The sequence below is a fragment of the Eurytemora carolleeae genome, unplaced genomic scaffold (genome assembly GCF_000591075.1).
Source record: "Eurytemora carolleeae unplaced genomic scaffold, Eaff_2.0 scaffold1635, whole genome shotgun sequence".
Taxonomy (NCBI): domain Eukaryota; kingdom Metazoa; phylum Arthropoda; class Copepoda; order Calanoida; family Temoridae; genus Eurytemora; species Eurytemora carolleeae.
The window spans coordinates 10,944-31,719 of record NW_019397611.1 but is presented as its reverse complement, the minus strand read 5'-3'; the positions used below and the strand labels follow the sequence as shown (position 1 = coordinate 31,719).

Here is a 20,776-nt window from a genome sequence, read left to right as displayed (position 1 = left end):
TGATACCAAAGAGAATTATAAGAATATCTAGTGGTAGTCATATTATAGTAAATTGATTTCAAAGTAAAATATATTTTACTAAAAGATTTTATTGAGCGAAAAAAAATGCAAATAAGTCTTTAATATCTATTAAAGTATTGGGAAGAAGACATTTCAAATTATTTTTCATGTTTCGTGGGACACCCTGTAAATAATTAGCAAAATAATTCACGCCCGATTAAAGTTAAATCCACAAGAGATAGAAATCGTACATGTTTATATCACGTCAAACTAAAGTAAATTTCACGTAAGATTAGAATATTAAATATTTATAAATATGATAAATAATTGTTTGTAGACACGCATGGTAGTCCGGTGTTGCCCGTAGGAAAAACAAAATTTTGAAGAAATTTTTTTTAATTCGATTTTTTAGCCTATAACACCCCCCGGCCACCAATGAGTGCCCACAAAAAATGTCAGCCCAATCAGTCCAGCCGTTTGGCCAGCTATACGCAACATATATATTTATACGAATGTGTTGTTTTATTATATAGATAATCATAATTCCACTTATTAAAGAGCTATTGAAAAGAACAAAAATGTTTGAAATTTATAATATGAAACCGAGTATATTATAATATGTAACCGAATATATTATAATATGTAACCGAATATATTATAATATGTAACCGAATATATTATAATATGTAACCGAATATCTTATAATGTGAAACCGAATATATTATAATATGTAACCGAATATATTATAATATGAAACCGAATATATTATAATATGTAACCAACTATATTATAATATGAAACCGAATATAATATAATATGAAACCGAATATATTATAGTATGTAACCGAATATATTATAATGTGTAACCGAATATATTATAAAATTTAACCGAATAAGTTTTCTTTTCTTACACTTGTAACTTGTAACAAAATCAGAACTAAAGGAGAAGCGGCGTCACAAAATAATGTTAATTGAATTTTACCTCCTGGTTAGTTTGCAGTGAATTCTGAAGTTCGGAACGAAAAGTAAGGGTTGCATAAAATTTCTAAAATGCTTCTTGAAATCACAAAAAAACTATTGAAGGTTATATCCTATACAGTGTGAAGAAAAACAAATATATTACAATATCTTCTCACAATTTCTCTGCAGATTCTTGAATAATATATAACTTAAAGTAGCGTACATCAAAATAAAAGAATACAGAATATCCATTTCTTAAGAATCTTATGATTTTTGTTTCGAATTAAGTTTTCGTCAAAATTCGAAAATACTTTGCATTGCACAATAAAATTCTATAAGATTTAAAACAATTAAGATTTTAGTTTCAGAGTCAGGGCTTGAAGGATGTATGCCTTTATATTCGGAGGCGTAAGTGGCCTGTTTATAAAGAGGGAGGCAGCCTCCATTGATAACTTGGTTTTCAAGTAAGTTCTCGTGTACATATACTCGCTTGAGAACCCAGCGTTGCCCAGGGAGTACATATTTACTCCCGCCGTTTACCCGCGCTTGGTCTTATATTTACGATTTTAGCTATTTTCCACTTTGAACCAACTCAACTTAGAAACTAGGCTAAGAACATTCCCCTGGTTGTCCCGAGTTCTCCACAATAAATATTTGAGGCAAGTCGATCAAGAGGTTCAAGAGTTATGATCGGACAAACAAATAGACAAACAGAGTTTTTTTTCTATATATAGATGTTACCCCTTTGGTTACCACATTACCCGATTAACAAGTTTCATTTTTTAACTCTATAAATGGCTGGGGGGGGGGGGGNGCGTTCCTCCCCCCCTAGACTATGGCTTTAAAGAATAGGTTTATGGTTAAAATACACATACATAGCCCAATTTTAAAGGCCAGCTCATTGAAAAAAAATGAAAACGATAACCTTATAAGTTTGGTTGCTAGGGAGGGTGAAAAAATTGCCCAAAAAGGAAAAAGATGTAGAAAAAATAATTTTTTGTTTAAACAAATATCAAAGTGTGACACATATTTATACATCTATTTATCAAGGGCTTTTCAAAAATATTGGCTTTAGATCTGTAGCTTTAGTCATATAAAAATTATGGGCTATTTTAGATTTGTTTTACATCGACCGGACTTTTTACCGCCCTGTACCCTATTCTACGCAAAAAAAAATTTTGTTTCCAAAAATCCTTAAGATTTCTATCTATTCAAAGTCAAAAAGTTTCACGGTGATATTGTCATAAATAGTTGAAAGCTAGGTTTAGGATTTATTAAGACTGCTGTGCTTAAACTGTAATTGATCATGGTTTCAAATATTGCTGCTTTCTTAAATTTCAGACTCTATTTATTACAATCAATTATTTTAGGTTGCACTATAGAGGCACTCTGAATATAATATAATATGAAACCGAATATATTATAGTATGTAACCGAATATATTATAATGTGTAACCGAATATATTATAAAATTTAACCGAATATATTATAATATGAAACCGAATATATTATAATATGTAACCGAATATATTATAATATGAAACCGAATATAATATAATATGAAACCGAATATATTATAGTATGTAACCGAATATATTATAGTATGTAACCGAATATATTATAATTTGGCTGAAATCTTTCCACATTCAAAGTATTTTTGAACTTAATTTCAAGTGATATGTCCTCTTTAAAGCTTTGTAACTTGAAGCAAATATATTCCAAACACGCTTCTGTTTCTAGCTTTATTTTAAATGGAGTAATTGGCAATTGCCAATTGTTTTTTTGCGTGAGATTTTGGTTCGCAGTGTTCAACGGCTAACATTCAAAAGGTCTCCATGTAAAGGTCCCCATGTAAAGGTCCCCATGTAAAGGTCCCCATGTAAAGGTCCCCATGTAAATGTCCCCATGTAAAGGTCTCCATGTAAAGGTCCCCCTGTAAAGGTCTCCATGTAAAGGTCCCCATGTAAAGGTCCTCATGTAAAGGTCCCCATGTAGAGGTCCCCATGTAAAGGTCCTCATGTAAAGGTCCCCATGTAAAGGTCCTCATGTAAAGGTCCCCATGTAAAGGTCCTCATATAAAGGTCCTCATGTAAAGGTCCCCATGTAAAGGTCCCATTGTAAAGGTCCTCATGTAAAGGTCCCCATGTAAAGGTCCCCATGTAAAGGTCCCCATGTAAAGGTCCCTATGTAAAGACCCCATGTAAAGGTCCCATTGTAAAGGTCCCCATGTAAAGATCCCCATGTAAATTACGTTTACAGTCCCTTTAATTAAAGTTTTTATTATTAGGACGGATTGGACAGGAGCATAGCTACCCCGGTGTAGGGCCCCTAGACGGAGATAACTTTCATCATCATAAATTCTATCAGTGGGTCGTCTTCGTTCTAACACTACAGGTTAGATAGATAGATAGATACGTATATAGATGTATATAAAAATCATTTACCACTGGCAGCCGTAGTGCATTTGATTTTCTCGAGATGGGTCAACCTTTCCGGTCCTAGTTTGTACTTTGTCGCCCGGGCATAGGGTAAATAAAGCAGACACTTAATAGGACTAGCCGGTGCAATAAGGTAGACGCGGTCAGACATTATTAGGTAGAATTTACTTTTACTAAAGGATCAGAGGTGCGAGTAACCCGGCGTTTGGCCTCCCTCCCCCTTGTTTGTCCTAGCAATTTCATTTTTAACACAATCACGGCTTGAAGTTTTTGACTTGGAATTGTAATCTAACAGATTTTTTGCATCTTTTTTAATGCATAGGGTTGGATACAGGGGGGTAAAAAGGCTGGTAAATGTTTAAAACTTTCGTTATAATATATTTGTTATTTTTCATGCAATAAAAATAGGATCCTGGAATTTCAAAAATGTGGTCTTCGTAGTTTCTTAACTGAGGATATTTTTTAATAAACTAAAAGCCCAAAAACTTTTTATTGTTAAACTTTTCCAATTTGAACTTTATGATTTTTCATCTTCTGTTCTGTGTAAACATCTATTAAAACTTTTCTTCAATTACTGAGATAGCTTCAAATATATCGTGAAAGGAAAGACAAACATGATCTTAAAGGGCCTATACACACATCTTGAAAGAATGGTCCTAAAGGGACATTACTTCAAATTTGAAAGGGGGTACAACAAGACAATTGGATACAATATCTTGTCCAGACAATTGGATACAATATCTTGTCCAGACAATTGGATACAATATCTTGTCCAGACAATTGGATACAATATCTTGTCCAGACAATTGGATACAATATCTTGTCCAGACAATTGGATACAATATCTTGTCCAGACAATCTTTATACTTAGCTATCTATCTCTTTATATATCTTTTTACCTTTCAATCTAATCTGCCTTTCTATCTTTGTATCTATCTGCCAGCTGCCTAGGCTGGTTTATTCTATCTGCCTCGAATGTTCTGGAAGAATTATGAAGGCGGAGTGATGAAGCTTCTTACCAACGGATTAACAGGTAAACATAATAAACCTTGTAAACTCTTTTTCCAATGAAGGTGCGCGGTGTTTAAAAATTAAATGTTAAAAATTAAGGATTTTGACCAATAAGAGCAAGCTTGTCATTTATTTTAGAAATTTCAAATAATGCATATTTTTATCATTCTTATAAAGTTAAACATATATCTTTGGATAAATAGCTTTTCTATTGAACACACATTCATGTCTAGGGTTGGATCGTTTCACATTCATGTCTAGGGTTGGATCGTTTCACATTCATGTCCAGGGTTGGATCGTTTTACTTCTCTTAAAGACGATCGTTTCTTTTTAAAACGACAAAGAAAAGCTTTTTTAAATATAGTTGTTTAAAAACGGTCCTTTTTAAGAACGTTAGCAGCGACCCTTTGTCAACGTCCGTTATCGACGACCCATCGTTAACAACTTTTTAGAGAGAAAACAATTTTTTTTGGTCGGAAAATCCGAGATCAGAAAATATTTGGGTTATTTGTACGATTGTACCTATACAACAATATTTAATACAACATTCATAATCTGAAAACTGAAATGAACTGTCATAAAACTCAGATTTATTAGCGAACGTTCTTTCAATATCTATTGTTTTCGTTATTTTTAAAAACGATCGTTTTTAGTTTTTTGAAAGTTCAAAACGAGGGGTTTAATTTCAAAATTGATCCTTTTTTCCAATTATCAGGGTAATTTCTGGACCTCCATTGTGTGTTCAAATTTATTTGAAAAGACATGAAATAAGATTTAAATTTTTTTAGACATAACATCGTTTATGGACGGGGACACCAAGGCTGATGGATTGAGCCGTATTTCTAAATTTTACAGGAAAATACTCTTTTTCATTGAAAGAAAATTTGTTGTTTTCAAGATTGAAGGAAAAAGCTTCTGATCCATAAAGTATAAAAACAATAAGCTTAATTTCATGTGACTTTACTAAGATTACAGTGCCCTCTATACACAATGGTATCCTTGAAACCTTCAGCTGATCAATAGTGTGGAAGATAGTGTCGTTTTTCTTGGTTAACAGTGTTTAATTCTGATAATGTCCATAATTAAAAATAATCAGTTTTAAAATTTACAAAATTATTAATACTTCATACTTGAGCAAAGCTTTTGAGGGTATAGTTGTAAATCAGGTATTCTATGGAGGGTCACTTGAAATTTAGCACACAGTCCCTTTAAATGCAAAACAAGAGTGTATCTGGCAGTGTGACCGGAAGTGGGCGAGGAAAGTTTTTTCTTTTCTTTTTTTTCTGCGAACTCTTGAACCTTGTCAACGTGGTCGGACAGATCTTCTTTATGGACAGGTAATCATTTATTAATGGGACTGTGCACTAGATAATCATTTATTAAAGAGACTGTACACTAGGTAATCATTTATTAAAGGGATTGTACACTAGGTAAACATTTATTAAAGGGACTGTACACTAAGTCAATATTATTGGAATAAGAAGCACAACCTTGGCATGTCCAATTCACATTGGTATTTCTTGAATCTTTATCTGACAAAAAGGAATATATTATTGTGTTTTCATTTCAAGAATTGTTGAATTCTGTAACTTTGTCTAAGCTTCATAAATTTCGCAATGTAGAGAACCAACAATTAGAAATGATCCGTTTTGAAATAGAAAATCGAGGATATTTTCATCATTTTTTCTCAGATAAAAGGTTTTAATGAAACCTATGTGAATCGAGCATGCCAGAATGTCGGTAGCAGTCCCTTTACCCTGATTCAGAGTTTTATAAATAGATCGGATTTGATAAAATTGTTGTCAAAATAATAAAACAAAATATTTAAAAATAAGAAATGAAAGAAATCTTTGAAAATGTTAGATATCTCTTTTCTAAAAAATGCTTTATCGGCCATAAAGAAAAAACATGAATTTTAGACCATTTTTTACTTTTTTTCAGGTTCCTAGGAGGACAGTTCACAACTTATGGAACTGGTGTTATCTCCCAAACGGAAGGAAACTTCACTACCCGGGTCGATCATCTAAATGTCGTCTTCCCTAAGGTCAGGCAATACTCGACATTCAAAGGACAAGCCTTTAGAGAAGACGATTTAACCCTATTCCCGCTGGGGGGGGGGGTCAATTTGACCCCCCCCCCAAATTGACCCCCCCTGTAGTTTTTTTTACATAACTCAAAAAGTATTGGTCTGAGGCTGTTGAAATTTTCTGACTTTTCTTACATACCCAAAGCCCTCCCTTTAGGCCTAAAACCGGGCTTTAATACTAACTGCCTGAGTCCTCAGGCACACTGCCTGAATGACTGCTTTTGCCTGTAACAAACTAAATCTTTGTTTTGACCCACTTTCACTTATCAGATTTTGATAAAATTTAGCTTTTTGGAAAGCCTATGACATAAGGAAACGGATTGCACAAGTTTTGCGAAAAAAAATTGCAAATTATTTGCAAACAACCTGTCAAAGGAAATTTGCACATTTTTAGTTTTTCTTGATTAAAAATCAGGTTATTTAAAATTTTGCAAAAATGTTTGCATATTTGAAATGGCATGGTCAAGGGCTTTTCAAAAATGTATAATTTGTCATTTTTTGGACAAATTTTTTTTTGCAAACATATTTACTTTATAACTGGATTTTGCGATTAAAAAAATTCAATTTTCGCAAATTTGCAAATTTTTTTGCAGATTCTAAAAGTAGAGCACAAGAGCTTTCTAATAATGTGTCATTTGTCATATTTGGACATAAAACATGGGATTTAGAGGGGGGGGGGGCAAATTGACCCCCCCCCCCAGCGTATCCTGGTTTTCAAGTACCCCAGCAGGGATAGGGTTAATATAATATTCTATAAAGTTAACTGAAGTGGGAACCTTAAAACCGTGAAATAAAAAGACGACTTTTAGCAAAAGATATAAATCAAGACCTTGAAATACAACAATTGATCAGAGCCCGCGATTTAAAAGCTTCGGCTCGAGTCGTAATTCCTTAAACCCGACTCTAAGACCCAATCTTCGGCCCAACTCTAACAACAGCTTGTGTCACGTGATTGATAGCTGCAAGATATTCGGCTCGACTTCAGGAGTTAGGCCCAATGAAAATAAAACCGACCTTGGTTGGTTTTAGTGGAGAATAAGTCTCAATGTTAAGTCTTGCTCTAAGAAAAAGCCAGAATGCGCCAATTCCTACCATGAAATTCCGCCGAATAGAATATTAAACCGGTTTTTTTAACTCATCTCTGTGGAAAATGAGATGCAGCTTGAATCCGAAAGCTCAAGCGGTAAATAAGGCCTAACGACAGCTTAGACCCGAGCAGTATTTTCCCATATTTTTTTTAATCGCAGGCTCAGTGTACCCACACTTATTTAACTGGGGAAATTGTTTTTCTCTGAATTTATGATTCCAAAAATATAATTTCTTTGATAAAATGTTTACTGGAAATATTTTATGAGATTCAAGGAATTTATTTTCAAAGAGAGAGCTAGATGTCTAGCTAAAATATTGAAAAAGAGAAAGCTTGATGTCTAGCTAAAATATTGGAAAAATAAAAATGAAATATTTAGAATTGGAAGAAACAAATATTGATTTAAGATTTTTACTCGCCCTTATATTGCCTGGAGTAGGAAAGATTTAAAAAAAATGGTACGTGACTTTACATTAACATTTCATTTATATGCATCTGCTTTTCTAACCATCATGTTTCAGGCATCTATATCTGCTGCCAAATAAATATATTTTTCTAGGTGACAAAGTGTCTGTTCCAAAAGTTCGGTGTGTCAGGCAGTATCCAGGTTCATGATGCTCTCTGTGTACTTCCTCTCAATATTATTAACGAGAAGATCTATGTTGCTATGTGGTTCTGGTGAGTTTTAAAAGAAAAATATTTAAAGGTATATGATGATATGTGGTTCTGGTGAGTTTTATAAGAAAATATATATACAGGTATATGTTGCTATGTGGTTCTGGTGAGTTTATTAGAAAAATATTAAATCGTTAAATAATGACGTCAAAAAATGTAAGAAAACTTCTACAATAAACTAATTAGTTGTTTAGGAACAGGTTGAGAAAATAAAATTAACCCTTAACATTAAAACAAAAAACAATCTTATTCAGTTATTAGTGTCTGTAATATCTCATTGTTCGCCAACAGTTTTCGTCGTCGTTATTTAATAATTTTTAAAAACTCGATTCTCAGAACGTAATCACCCAAACGGATGATTTTGAACGTCGACTTTGCGCTAAAACTCAGTAATTGAACATCATTAAAACGTTTTATATGTCTCAAATAAATAAAAAAAAAATTCTCCACAATATACTAAATTCTCAGTTCAACTACCATATTTTGCCGGCCATTCTCTCTTTAAGACTCACTGAACGTACTTTTCACCATGAACTGGTGAAAGATGATGAAAAAGAAATAAAAATTCACGAAAAATTTATCTAGAAAATAAAGAAGAAATAATTGCTTTTAAGAATATTTTATATTCGATATATATTCTCCAACCCATTAAACACGTATGGTCTGGTCTCACCCATAAATTTTACAATTCTCGACTCTTTTTTATATTTTCATGTTTAAAATTTATATTAGTTTCATTCATTCTATAACCTTTGGAAATAAGCCCATAAAAGGATTAGAGCTTTTGCCACAAACTTAAATTTTTTAATCCCGATATCTTTGCAAACTGGGGGTGTAAAACTTTGAAATTTCAAACTTAGACCATTAAATAGAACAAAATTCATAGTTTAAAAATATCTAAGGTCTACGACATCAGGTTGTAAATATAAAGGAATCAATATTTCAGACTCAGTTACATTTCTACTTATATTGAAATTCTAAATTCAAATGTTGTTTTTGTTCCTTTAATTTAAATTGTTGTTCAGGGTTCTACAATTTGAATTGAAACTAATTTAATTCTAAAAAATTTCAGAACACTTTTTCAAAATAGTTGAGTTGAAAGTTACAAAATCCTTCGCAACAGTTTTATAACAAGAAGAAAAATGACAAAATTCCAGTGTGTTCAGAAGCCGAATTTAAAGAATTTGAGCCGCGGTTTAAATTTAAACCGCGGCTCAAATATGGTTGTATTCAGTTTTTCAAGATTTAATCCGGCGCTCAATTGAAACCGGTTTTTGGGTGATTTGAGACACGGCTTAAATCCATTAAATTCGGACACTGGGTTACCACATATTAAATCAGAGGGATCTCTTATCTTTCTTTTAAAAAAAAGACAATTTTAGATGAAAAATATTTTATAAATTAACTTTTATTTTAAAATATTCAGGTTTGTTTTCCTGGCATCAGTCACAGCAGCCTTCCTCATTTACAGAATTGCTACTTGCTTCTCCCTTGATCTTAGGTTAGAAAACTCAGGTTTTAATTCCTTATACACAGATTGAAGGCTTCATCTTAGACCCAACTTATGAATCAGCTTGTACCACGAAATCAACTTCTGCAAGCCCTTAGAATCGACTAATAGTTAGGTCTGATCAAAATAAAAATTAGAATTAGTCTTTTTCCTATCACATCCCTAAATCGACCGATCCAACAATAAAAATCCACCAAATCTTATAATAAACCCAGCTCTGAGTTACCAGATAAGTTTTGAGCCTTATTTTCCGAATGTTGTAAATCTTAGGCTTGATATACACAATGCATATCTTACTCCATGATGTCCCTCTTCACCCTATAATGTCTCTGTTTTGCCCTGAACCCCCTCCCCCCTCCTACATAGCACCTCCAGTTCAACATTTTGAAATTTTATTTGTTAAGGTCCTACGTTCTGTTTTCCAAAGCTGGCGGTCTCGTCAGAAAAGAGAAGGTAAATTTCGAATTCTTTTTTATTTTCTTCATTTCAATTTTGTCATTATACTTAAATGCATTCGGTTAGGCATCAGTTTAATATTAACTGCAGCTCAAGTGCCCAGCGTTGCCCGTAGAATTTGAAAAAGAAAAAAATGTATATCTTTTAAAGCAGCTATATGTTACTTCCAAGGGGTTCCCTCTTAAATTTCACCCAATTTGGTCCAGCTAACAAATATACACGCATATATATATATAAATATTTCAGTTTTAACTTCACATTTTTTTTTATTAAAAAGAATTATACTAAACTTAACACAAAATTTTACGTCTATCATGACGATCCTCAGTAGTTAAATATATATATATATATTTATATATATATGAGCTAAAAGCTTTATTATATAGTTTAAAGCACTTTACTTACTGGTGCCGTTGGTTTAGATGAAAAAAGACAAATGCGGGAAAAGAAAATGCTAAATTTTCAATGAAATGTTAAATTCTTGCTAGATTATACTGGACTCTAAACACTGGGTACAAGTAAATGCGTAAGTGGTACAAAATTGGATCATGGACCAAGACCCATATCATTACATTTCTTTAAACTGTACAATACTTTAAAAGCTAACTAATTCAGCCTATACTTTTTTAAACACAATACACATTTTAGATTTTTGTTGAACGTCTACTGTTTAAAAATAAACCTAAAACCGATGCACGTCTCTGATGGCAACTACACACTGAACTAAGCTAGTATTGTAAAAGTCCAATCGGCTTATGATAGGCTGCTGGCTGGGTACTTTAAGAAGGCTGGCCGCGCCATCGTTAGTTTAGCCGGGCCAACTTAACATAGGATGTATGAGGTCAAGTCAGTACAAGATGCACGCCACTATAGCCGGTACAAGGTGTCAACTGACCTCAGTCCACTGTGACTAACAAGAATTAATATTTTTTAATTAAAGATCCGCGCAGCCCTAAGCAACCCAGAACATAATGCAATTCAACGGCTTGGAGACTATCTTATGCTATACTTCCTTACCAAGAACCTTAACCCTCTTGTTGTTAGGGTAAGATATCTATCTATCTAAATATCTATCTATCTAAATATCTATCTATCTTTTTATCTATCTATCTATCTATCCATCTATCTATCTATTTATCTGTCTAAACATATTTTTATTCATCTATCTATCTATCTATATTTTTATATATCCATATATTCTTTTAATTTTCCCATCTTTCTTCTTCTAGCAATATTTTGACCCGTATTTTAAAGATTTATAAAATCTGAATATTTTAGGATATGTTTAATGAGCTAGCTCCTGAAAAATACGGAGCTGTCGACGAAGAGCTTGAATCGCTAAAGAAATCTAACGATATGTAAACAATCAATTAATCAATCGTTCGTTATGCAATTCAGTTTAAAGGAATTGAGTTTTTGCCCAAACTCTGATTTTCTAATTCCTATATCCCAATGTCGTAGATCTTAGATTTGTTAGACTTTGAATTCTGGTAGATTATTTAAATTAAGTTTGAAATATCAAAGGTTGCAAAGATGTAGGGATTAGAAAATTAGAGTTTGTGGGAAATACTCAATTCCTGTAGAATAAGAAAACAATAAAGAAACTGCCTCTCAAATAAATTTTTTCAAAGGACATCACATAGTATTGGTTTGTGCACTTTTTTCTACAAAAGTAGTTGATGCAAGCCAAGGCACAAATCAAAAAAAATAATTGACGATTTTCTGAGAAAGACTTCCAAGTGACTTTCAAATAAAAAAGATTTAAATGTTTGAATCAAAAAAGTCCAGTGTTTTGCTTTATGATAATATTAAATGCACAAATATAATTTTGAAAAATTCAACTTTTGAAAATATTTTTTATTATTTTTTAGATTAAATCTATGCATGTAGCTCGATCTGTATATTTTTTTTGCTAATAAAGAATTTTTGCCTTTATTCTATATCTTTACTTGAACAGCTTTTATTAACTTTTCGCTAAAAATATTGTTTTTTTTTTATTATTATAAAGTTACCCAAATTAACAAAAAAAAATTATTTTGGCAAATATTTGCTTTGCAAAGAATTTTCTCATAGTTAAATAGTAAAAATAAAACTTTCTGATGGAGGAAACTTTTATATTTTTCTTTTATTTTACAATTTCCATTTATTTTACAATTTCCTTTTATTTTACAGTTTTCTTTTATTTTACAAATTTCCCGTTATTTTACAATTTCTTTTTGTTTTACAATATCCTTTTATTTTACAATTTCCTTTTATTTTACAATTTTCTTTTATTTTACAATTTTCTTTTATTTTACAATTTCCTTTTATTTTACAATTTTATCTAATTTAACAAAGTTTTTTTATTTTACAATTTTTGTTTATTTTACAATTTTCATTAATTTTACAATTTCCTTTTATTTAACAAAGTTTTTCTAAATTTTACAATTTTTGTTTATTTTACAATTTTCTTATATTTTACAATTTCCTTTTATTTTAAAATTTCCTTTTATTTTACAATTTGTTGTTATTTTACAAAAAAAATTTATTTTACACTTTTCATTTATTTCACAATGAAAAAAAACTACGTTCATATCAGAAATTCAAAACATTTTGGCTTTTCTTAATTGCTCGTCATCAATGAGAGAAGTGATAATTGAAAATATTTTGATATTTTAATTTCTTATTAACAGTTTAAGTTTAACGTTCTATATTTTGCAAACATACAGGGTGGCGTTATTTTTACATTATCATCGTTTGTGAATTAAATATATTTTAAGGTTTTTATATATTTTTGTATCAACTTTAACCTAGTTTAAGTTTTGAAAGATTAAGCATAGTTGAAATAATCCTTTTTATTTAATTAATGAAAAATGTTGCGGGAAGAAATGTAAAGATGAACTTGAGAGAACATTTGAACAGGAATTAAAATTGTCATTTTTTGTTTGATCCAACATAAATTTGAGGTTGAGGTTTCATCTTCTTCTAAAATGCTGGACAGTCATAATAAAGAGATATAAAGGGTTGATGTGTAGATTGCCTAATATGTCCTCGGACTCACATAATAAAGAGATATAAAGGGTTGATGTGTAGATTGCCTAATATGTCCTCGGACTCACATAATAAAGAGATATAAAGGGTTGATGTGTAGATTGCCGATATGTCCTATTTTTAAGGAGAGATCTAGATAAAACGTGTAAAATGCAGGTTCGAAAAATAAAACTCAATGATTAAAGATTTTAATCTTACGAACTATTTACAGTAGTTTGACGTGTGGCCTCTCTAATACTGAAGTGTATAATACCAAAGATGTAAACTATATGCAACATTTCTGGTATGGCTTTGTAACTTCATAGATCCTCTAGTTTTTATTTTTGTACAAGTATAAGGACAGTGTATCCGGTTCCAGTATATAAATTGTTTTCTCAATAGATTTTCAATACTTAAAAAAACGTAAGATTGCAATCTATGCGTGCAAATTACTTTTCACGTACTGAAGATAATGTTTTAAACATTTCAGTTGATTGCGATGATGTGATTGCTTATAATATTGAAAAATGTCCCATTGCATTTGTCACTTAAGGTTAAGCATAGAAAATATGTCTTTCATTTCGAAAAAGCAACCGGTTAACAACCATGAATGTCAAACTTCTTCCGGCGTCCCTAAGGCCTCAAAGTAACGAAGCCTGTGTATATTATATGCAAGTCAACAAGTAACATGTGTGTATCATGATGAACAAACTGAAAATATCTAAAAGATTTCTATTTAACCGAAATCTAAGAAAATACTAATAATCATTTTAAACAGAAAAATAAATATTTGAAGCCAAACATTGTTTTCTGAAATGGTGTAATCTTTTCTGTCAAACTTAAAGATTGTGTACGCCTGAAGATAATTGAGATTCCTAGTAAACTAGCAGAGACACCTAGCGGACAAAATCTGAACTATTTGACATAAGTAAATTCTTAGCGACACCTAATACAGCTGAAATCTAGGATCTGATCTATATAATTTCACAGGATTTTATAATTAAAATTTGATAATATAATGCATAATGTAATTACATAAAATTGTTTAAACAGGGTTACCCACAAAGGATAAGACTTCAGAGACGACTATACCCCAGCAGGAAAACTTCTTCCTTCCTTTTTTACACTTTTCTTCTCCAGGGTTCTTTTAAACCTCCCGATTGGGCTTTATAAAGATTGAGGGCGGGAGGGGGGGGGGGGTCCCACATAACACAACACCCCCCAATCATGATCGTGTTTATAGCGTTGTCCGATCTGGCATAAATTAGATATCCATGTTTTTTGTGTTTTTTACCTGTTTCTTATACTGAAGTGAATAAGTAAATGTCAAGGATCTACTAGCACTGCAATAAACTAAACTCAATATGGAGGATGTTATGCAATATTACTGGTATGACTTTGTAACCTTTTTGGTCCTCTGTTTTTAATTTTCCACACAAGAGTTATAAAATCACATGTATCCGATTACATTTTGGAAATTTGAAACATTATTGTTTATTTCAATAGATTTTTAATAATTAATAACAAATGAGTCTGGGACACGGAATAGGAATAAAGGGAAGAGAAATGGCACTGATCTGGCATAAGAAGCCGGTCGTACTGCTTTGCAGACGAGTTCGTTATTACACACACACACTCTTTTGGTACAAACACACAACATGACATAGTCAAGGAAATTGCAGAACAATGTTGTCAATTATAATTAAGCTTGAATAATGAGTAGTTTATTGAAAACTTTAATCAAGTTATATTCTTTGCATGAAAATTTTGCTTTTAGTGTTCACTTAAATATATAAATAATATACTACGTGTATGTTAAACTTATTTTTAAGTAAACAATTAACAATTAACAAATGTACTCTCCTAGACTGTACAAATACCGAGATTCTTATGTACTATATATACCTACAGTACACGCCTTCGGTTCGTTATTACTTACACACACTCTTTTGATACAGACAAACATACATGACGTTTCCGCCACCTGATCTTGGAAGAAATAATCATTATTGGAGTACTATTGGAGACCCCTTTTTCATTGAAGACCCCCATGGACGTCTCGTTGGAGACCCACAGATTCTTGTTGGAAAATATTGGGGGGGGGGGGGCCTTTAGTAAAAATAGGGGGTTCCCAACCGAAGATTTGGGGTCTCCAATTAAAATATGTGGGTCTCCAACGAGAATCTGGGGGTCTCCAATAGTACGTTAGTTTGACGTTCTGTACTGTCAATAAAATAATGTTTTAAACATTTCAGTTAAGTGCGGTGATGTGATTGCTTATAATAAGGAAAACTTCTTCCTCTTCCGTTGTAAATAGAGCATTTGCTATCTTTTCATGGAGGGTCACTTCAAATTATGCTTACAGTCCTAGATAAATTCTGTATATATTTGCTTTAAGTTCTAAACCTGGGAATGAAAGGTTCCATCAAATAAATTAATAATCTATTTAGGTTAGATGATATTTCCAAAAATTCTCATTCAAAAATGTGTTTTTTATTAGTAATATAAACTTTTCCCATCCTACCAAAAGTCGTAAAGTAAGTTTCTATATAAAAGGTACATAAAATCAGCATTCTATAATATTCTTATCATCTAACCTTTCTCTATCAATTACGTAGAAATTATATCTTATTTAAAAATCATATTTATATTTCCTATAAATGTGCTGATATTCTCCAGAAGCTTGGTTTATGTTAAAATAAAACTCAAAATATTTTTCGTTATTTGATCTAAAATTTGCATACAGTTTAACCATTATTGAGCCATGTACCGAAAGAATTTATCAAGTGTCATCTTGACAATTTTTTAATGGGTTTTATACTATTTCACGTAAATCTCAGTATTTGCGAAAATAAATAAATAGCCATGAATATTCGGGAACAGTTTTAAAGAGCTCCATATAATCATTTAATAAAAAAAATAAACATCTGCAACATTTAACTATCAGAAAGTGAAGAATACAACATTTGATAAATTCGTTCAATGTATGGCTTATTTAGGATTTAAGTGTAGATGTAAACCCCTTAAAAAAAATGTAAATATTTGTCCGGAATTTTTTTACAATGAACTTTTTTATAACTTTTAAAACTCCCAGACTCCCAGACATTTATGCACTATTCAAGGCACAAGTAAGCCACAATTCACAAAATTATTGACAATTTGCGAAAAAAAAACATCTATAAGCGATTTTTGGACTAAAGCTTTTTTGGGGTTAATGAGTAAAAATGTAACTTTTTTTTCTTTTATTATACACTAGTTGGAGGACCCAGCGTTGCCCGTGGAAAAAAATATATAAAAAAATTAAATTAAATTACGAAATTTTTTTTTTGATTTTTTTTAGCATATAACACCTCCGGCCACCCATGTATTCACAAAAAAAACCAGCCCAATGGGTCCAGCCATTTGGCCGGCAATAAGTAACATATATATATGTACAAATGTCTTGTTTTATTATACAGATTTGTTCTTTTAATAAACAATATTCATTGTATAGTTTAAAAAAAAATTCTTATGGTACTGTTTTTTTATAACATTGGTTTATTTGAATGAAGAATTAAAGATAAAATATGTTTCCAATGAAGCTGCTCACGAATTTTCAAGTGCACTACAAGAGAGCCCTCTTCTGTAAATACACATCAAAAAATAAATACCAAATATGAATCATATTCTTTATTCATTCTGTACGAGACAATTATTCGATTGAGATAACATCTGAAAAAGATAAACATTGTTATTGATGATATGATTGTATATTATAATATTATTAATTTTATTTATCATTTATTTTTGTCCTTTTGTAATCTCTGTTTGTCTAGCTGTGTCTGTTTGTTTGTTTGTCCGACAATACCCCAGGGTTGCCTAGAATCTTGATTTGCCAGTCTATCCATAGATGCAGACCCCCAGCTTTTGTTGGGTTATGAATGTTTGCAGGCATTTGGGGACATTGAACATCTTTTTACAGAGTACACTTTATGTATTGCTTCACATATTTCCGCTATATAGATCATTTTATAGAAAATCTAAAATTAATATTAAAAGAAAACCAAATTATGAAGTAGGCTGGTTTCCTAATTGACCTACGATCATTTCACATAGACTCTATGCCTTTCACTTTACAAACGATGATTTTCCGTTATAACTATAAATCAAATGATGTTTTTTATTCACCTAATTCATTTTATAAAGTTTATTTAAAAGATTTAAAAAATTCGAAATTGAAATGGATAGTCTAGGTAACATACTGTGTTAATGTACTCTCCTGCATATAATTTGTGAACATTTACATGATTTGTACACTTTGAACTCCCTTTCAAACTGAAAGGGACTGAAAAAATTCATAACGAGGAATTTTCTAAATTCCATTCTAATATATATTCTATTCTCTTTGTGTTTCCTTAGACTTTCCTCACTTAGTTTTATGCATCAAACATAACAAAAACCTCTGATTTTCGGTTCAAATACATTCTTTTTTAAAAATGAACAAATTTTGTCTACTTCGGTTATTAGTTAAATTGCGGCCAATTTTGGTCAATTCCATTTAGCTCTGATCAATTCTCTGATTGATTCTAGTCAATTCTTATTCATTTTGATTGATTTTACTCAATTCTTATTAATACTGATTGATTCTGATTAATTCTGATTTATTTTAATCAATTCCTGATCGAAACCTGTTCATAAGCAAGGACAGTTAAGGACAGTTAAGCAAGGACATTTAAGGACAGTTAAAGACAGTTAAGAGGATTATTTTCCAAAGTACTTAGAAAACTCTCCAAGACCGAAGGGTTTTACAAGGAAGACGATTTTTCAATCCGTCTTCAATTTTATTGTCTGTCTAAAACAAATGCCAATACCTGCAGGCAAAAGGGTTACTCGCAAACAGGGGCTTAAAAAAGAATTTGTCTAGGTGGGGGGTTTGTCCCTTTTGACAAGAATTGTGTTTTGCCACAAACTCAATTTTTTTAGTATCTCTGCAACCTGATTTTAGGGATTAGAAAATTAGAGTATGTGGCACAGACAACAGTCCCATTAACATAAATGCATGCTTACAGTCCCTTTAACTTAAATACATGCTTACAGTCCCTTTAACTTAAATATACGCTAACACTCCCTTTTTAACTTAAATAAATGCTTACAGTCCCTTTAACTTAAATATATGCTTACAGTCCCTTTAACTTAAATAGATGCTTACAGTCCCTTTAACTTAAATATATGCTTACAGTCACTGTAACTTAAATATATGCTAACAGTCCCTTTAACTTAAATACATGCTTACGGTCCCTTTAACTTAAATATATGCATACAGTCCCATTAACTCAAATACATGCTTACAGTCCCTTTAACTTAAATATATGCTTACAGTCCCTTTAACTTAAATATATGCTTACAGTCCCATTAACTTAAATACATGCTTACAGTCCCTTTAGCTTAAATACATGCTTACAGTCCCTTTAACTAAAATACATGCTTACAGTCCCTTTAACTAAAATGCATGCTTACAGTCCCTTTAGCTTAAACACATGCTTACGAGACCCTTTAGCTTAAATACATGATTCCAGTCCCTTTAGCTTAAAAACATGCTTACAGTCCCTTTAACTTAAATACATGATTATAGTCCCTTTAGATTAAATACATGCTTACACTCCATTTAACTTAAATACATGCTTACAGTTCCTTTAACTTAAATATATGCTTACAGTCCCTTTAACTGAAATATACGCTTACAGTCCCTTTAACTTAAATACATGATTACAGTCCCTTTAGCTTAAATACATGCTAACAGTCCCTTTAACTTAAATATGTGCTTACAGTCCCTTTAGCTTAAATATATGCTTACAGTCCCTTTAATTTAAATACATGATTACAGTCCCTTTAACTTAACTATATGCTTACTTCCCATTAACTTAAATATATGCTTACAGTCCTTTTAACTAAAATACATGCTTACAGTCTCTTTAACTTAAATATACGCTTACAGTCCCTTTTTAACTTAAATACATGCTTACAGTCCCTTTTATTTAAATATATGCTTACAGTCCCTTTAACTTAAATACATGCTTACAGTTCCTTTAACTTAAATATATGCTTACAGTCCCTTTAACTTAAATAGATGCTTACAGTCCCTTTAACTTAAATATATGCTTACAGTCCCTTTAACTTAAATATATGCTTACAGTCCCTTAATAAAGTTGTATCATAAGCTTTTGAAATTGTGGGCTGCCCTCTTTTCATCTTTGAAATTGGCGGAGATAATAATTATTTAAATGATATTCTGTTTAAATGAATTATAATCTAAACAGATTTCGTATTATAAAACAAATAATGTGTATATATGGAAGTCGAAGGAATGGTAAGAAGTGTAATATTAAAACTAAATTAGTAAATATAGCAAATTTTTGTGCAATTTTGGAGATCAATAAATTTAGCACTATTAGTGTGTGAAACAATTTCGTGTGTTGCGCTATAATTTGTGAGCGCAAATTTACCCTTGTCTTATGAATCTCATAGCATAGGGGATCGTGGATGGGTGGTTGCAATTCTAAAATTACAATTCGTGAAAAAAGGGAATTATTATTTTTCTCAATAAAAAACGTGTAGAACAACATTCATTAACTGTTCTTACTGAAAAAAAACTTTTTTTAATGATGATTGTCTTTAAAGTAAACAATCGCTTTTTTTTAATCGTTTTCAAAAACGAACCTTACTCTCAACACACTAGTCTACATTATTTGCATAATTATATTTTATCGAATTTTCAAATACAAATGAATTTCTTAAAAAATTTTGGATTTGGATTTCTTTTTGTCTTTTACTTCCATATAGATTAAGGATTCAGCTAAAGGCAGCTGGTTTCAAGTTTTCAAACCAACAAAAGCAATCCTCCCCCACGAGAACTCCGAATTCGATGGCACGGCATGTTCCCATCTTCAAATATCCTTCCCCAGGTGATACTGGAGAACAGATTCCCCTTCCTAGGGCACACTCACGGCTCCTGTAGATATAAATTAGTAATAGTATTTAACTCGGTAAACTATGCTTTTGGATGCTTCGCCTCCCTTCTTTTAATCGTTTTCATTGGTCGATTTCCTAAAAAAACATAAACTGAGTGTCACAGACTATCAAGGTCATACAAAAAATTGGACCCTATATATCAGTTCAGTTCAGAATTTTTCCATGACATAAAATAACATAAGTTGCAGGAGGGAGGGGGGGCCATGCGGCCATGAACCCCGCAATATCCTGTTCGAACCCAGGTAGTTCGCAGAACCCTGTTCGAACCCCGCAGAAGCCTGCTCCAACCCCGCGAAAGCCTGTTCCAACCCCGCCAAAGACTGCTCTTGTTCAAACTTTTTTTTTAAATTGCATAGATCTAATAAACACTAAATAAAATTAAAAAAATCTCGACGTCCGGGAGCAGAAGAGATATTTAATAATCATTGGAATTTATTAGAATTCATCTAGAGATAGTCAATTTCGAGAATTTTGTCTTGGCGCTGGAGTTACACAAAGTGCCAAGGAATAATCGGCTCCCCCCCCCCCCCTATATA

At 31.7% G+C, this 20,776-nt stretch overlaps 2 protein-coding genes across 2 annotated transcripts in view; one reads left to right on the top strand and one right to left on the bottom strand.

Moving 5' to 3' along the window:
• The first annotated feature begins 3,251 nt into the window (after nt 1-3,251).
• Nucleotides 3,252-12,064, top strand: LOC111715177 (innexin inx2). Its single transcript, XM_023490456.1, has 10 exons — nt 3,252-3,354; nt 4,350-4,431; nt 5,198-5,264; nt 5,648-5,746; nt 6,351-6,453; nt 8,142-8,260; nt 9,684-9,758; nt 10,172-10,220; nt 11,164-11,268; nt 11,502-12,064. Exons 2-10 carry the CDS (start codon nt 4,374-4,376, stop codon nt 11,583-11,585), a joined length of 759 nt encoding a protein of 252 aa, XP_023346224.1. The 5' UTR covers nt 3,252-3,354; nt 4,350-4,373; the 3' UTR covers nt 11,586-12,064.
• A 7,887-nt stretch (nt 12,065-19,951) lies between these two features.
• LOC111715173 (uncharacterized) overlaps nt 19,952-20,776 on the bottom strand; it is a 6,516-nt gene continuing 5,691 nt past the window's right edge. The window contains exon 5 of the mRNA XM_023490453.1: nt 19,952-20,220. Coding sequence (XP_023346221.1) covers nt 20,061-20,220 — 160 coding nt within the window. The 3' untranslated portion in view covers nt 19,952-20,060. The remainder of the gene's footprint in view (nt 20,221-20,776) is intronic.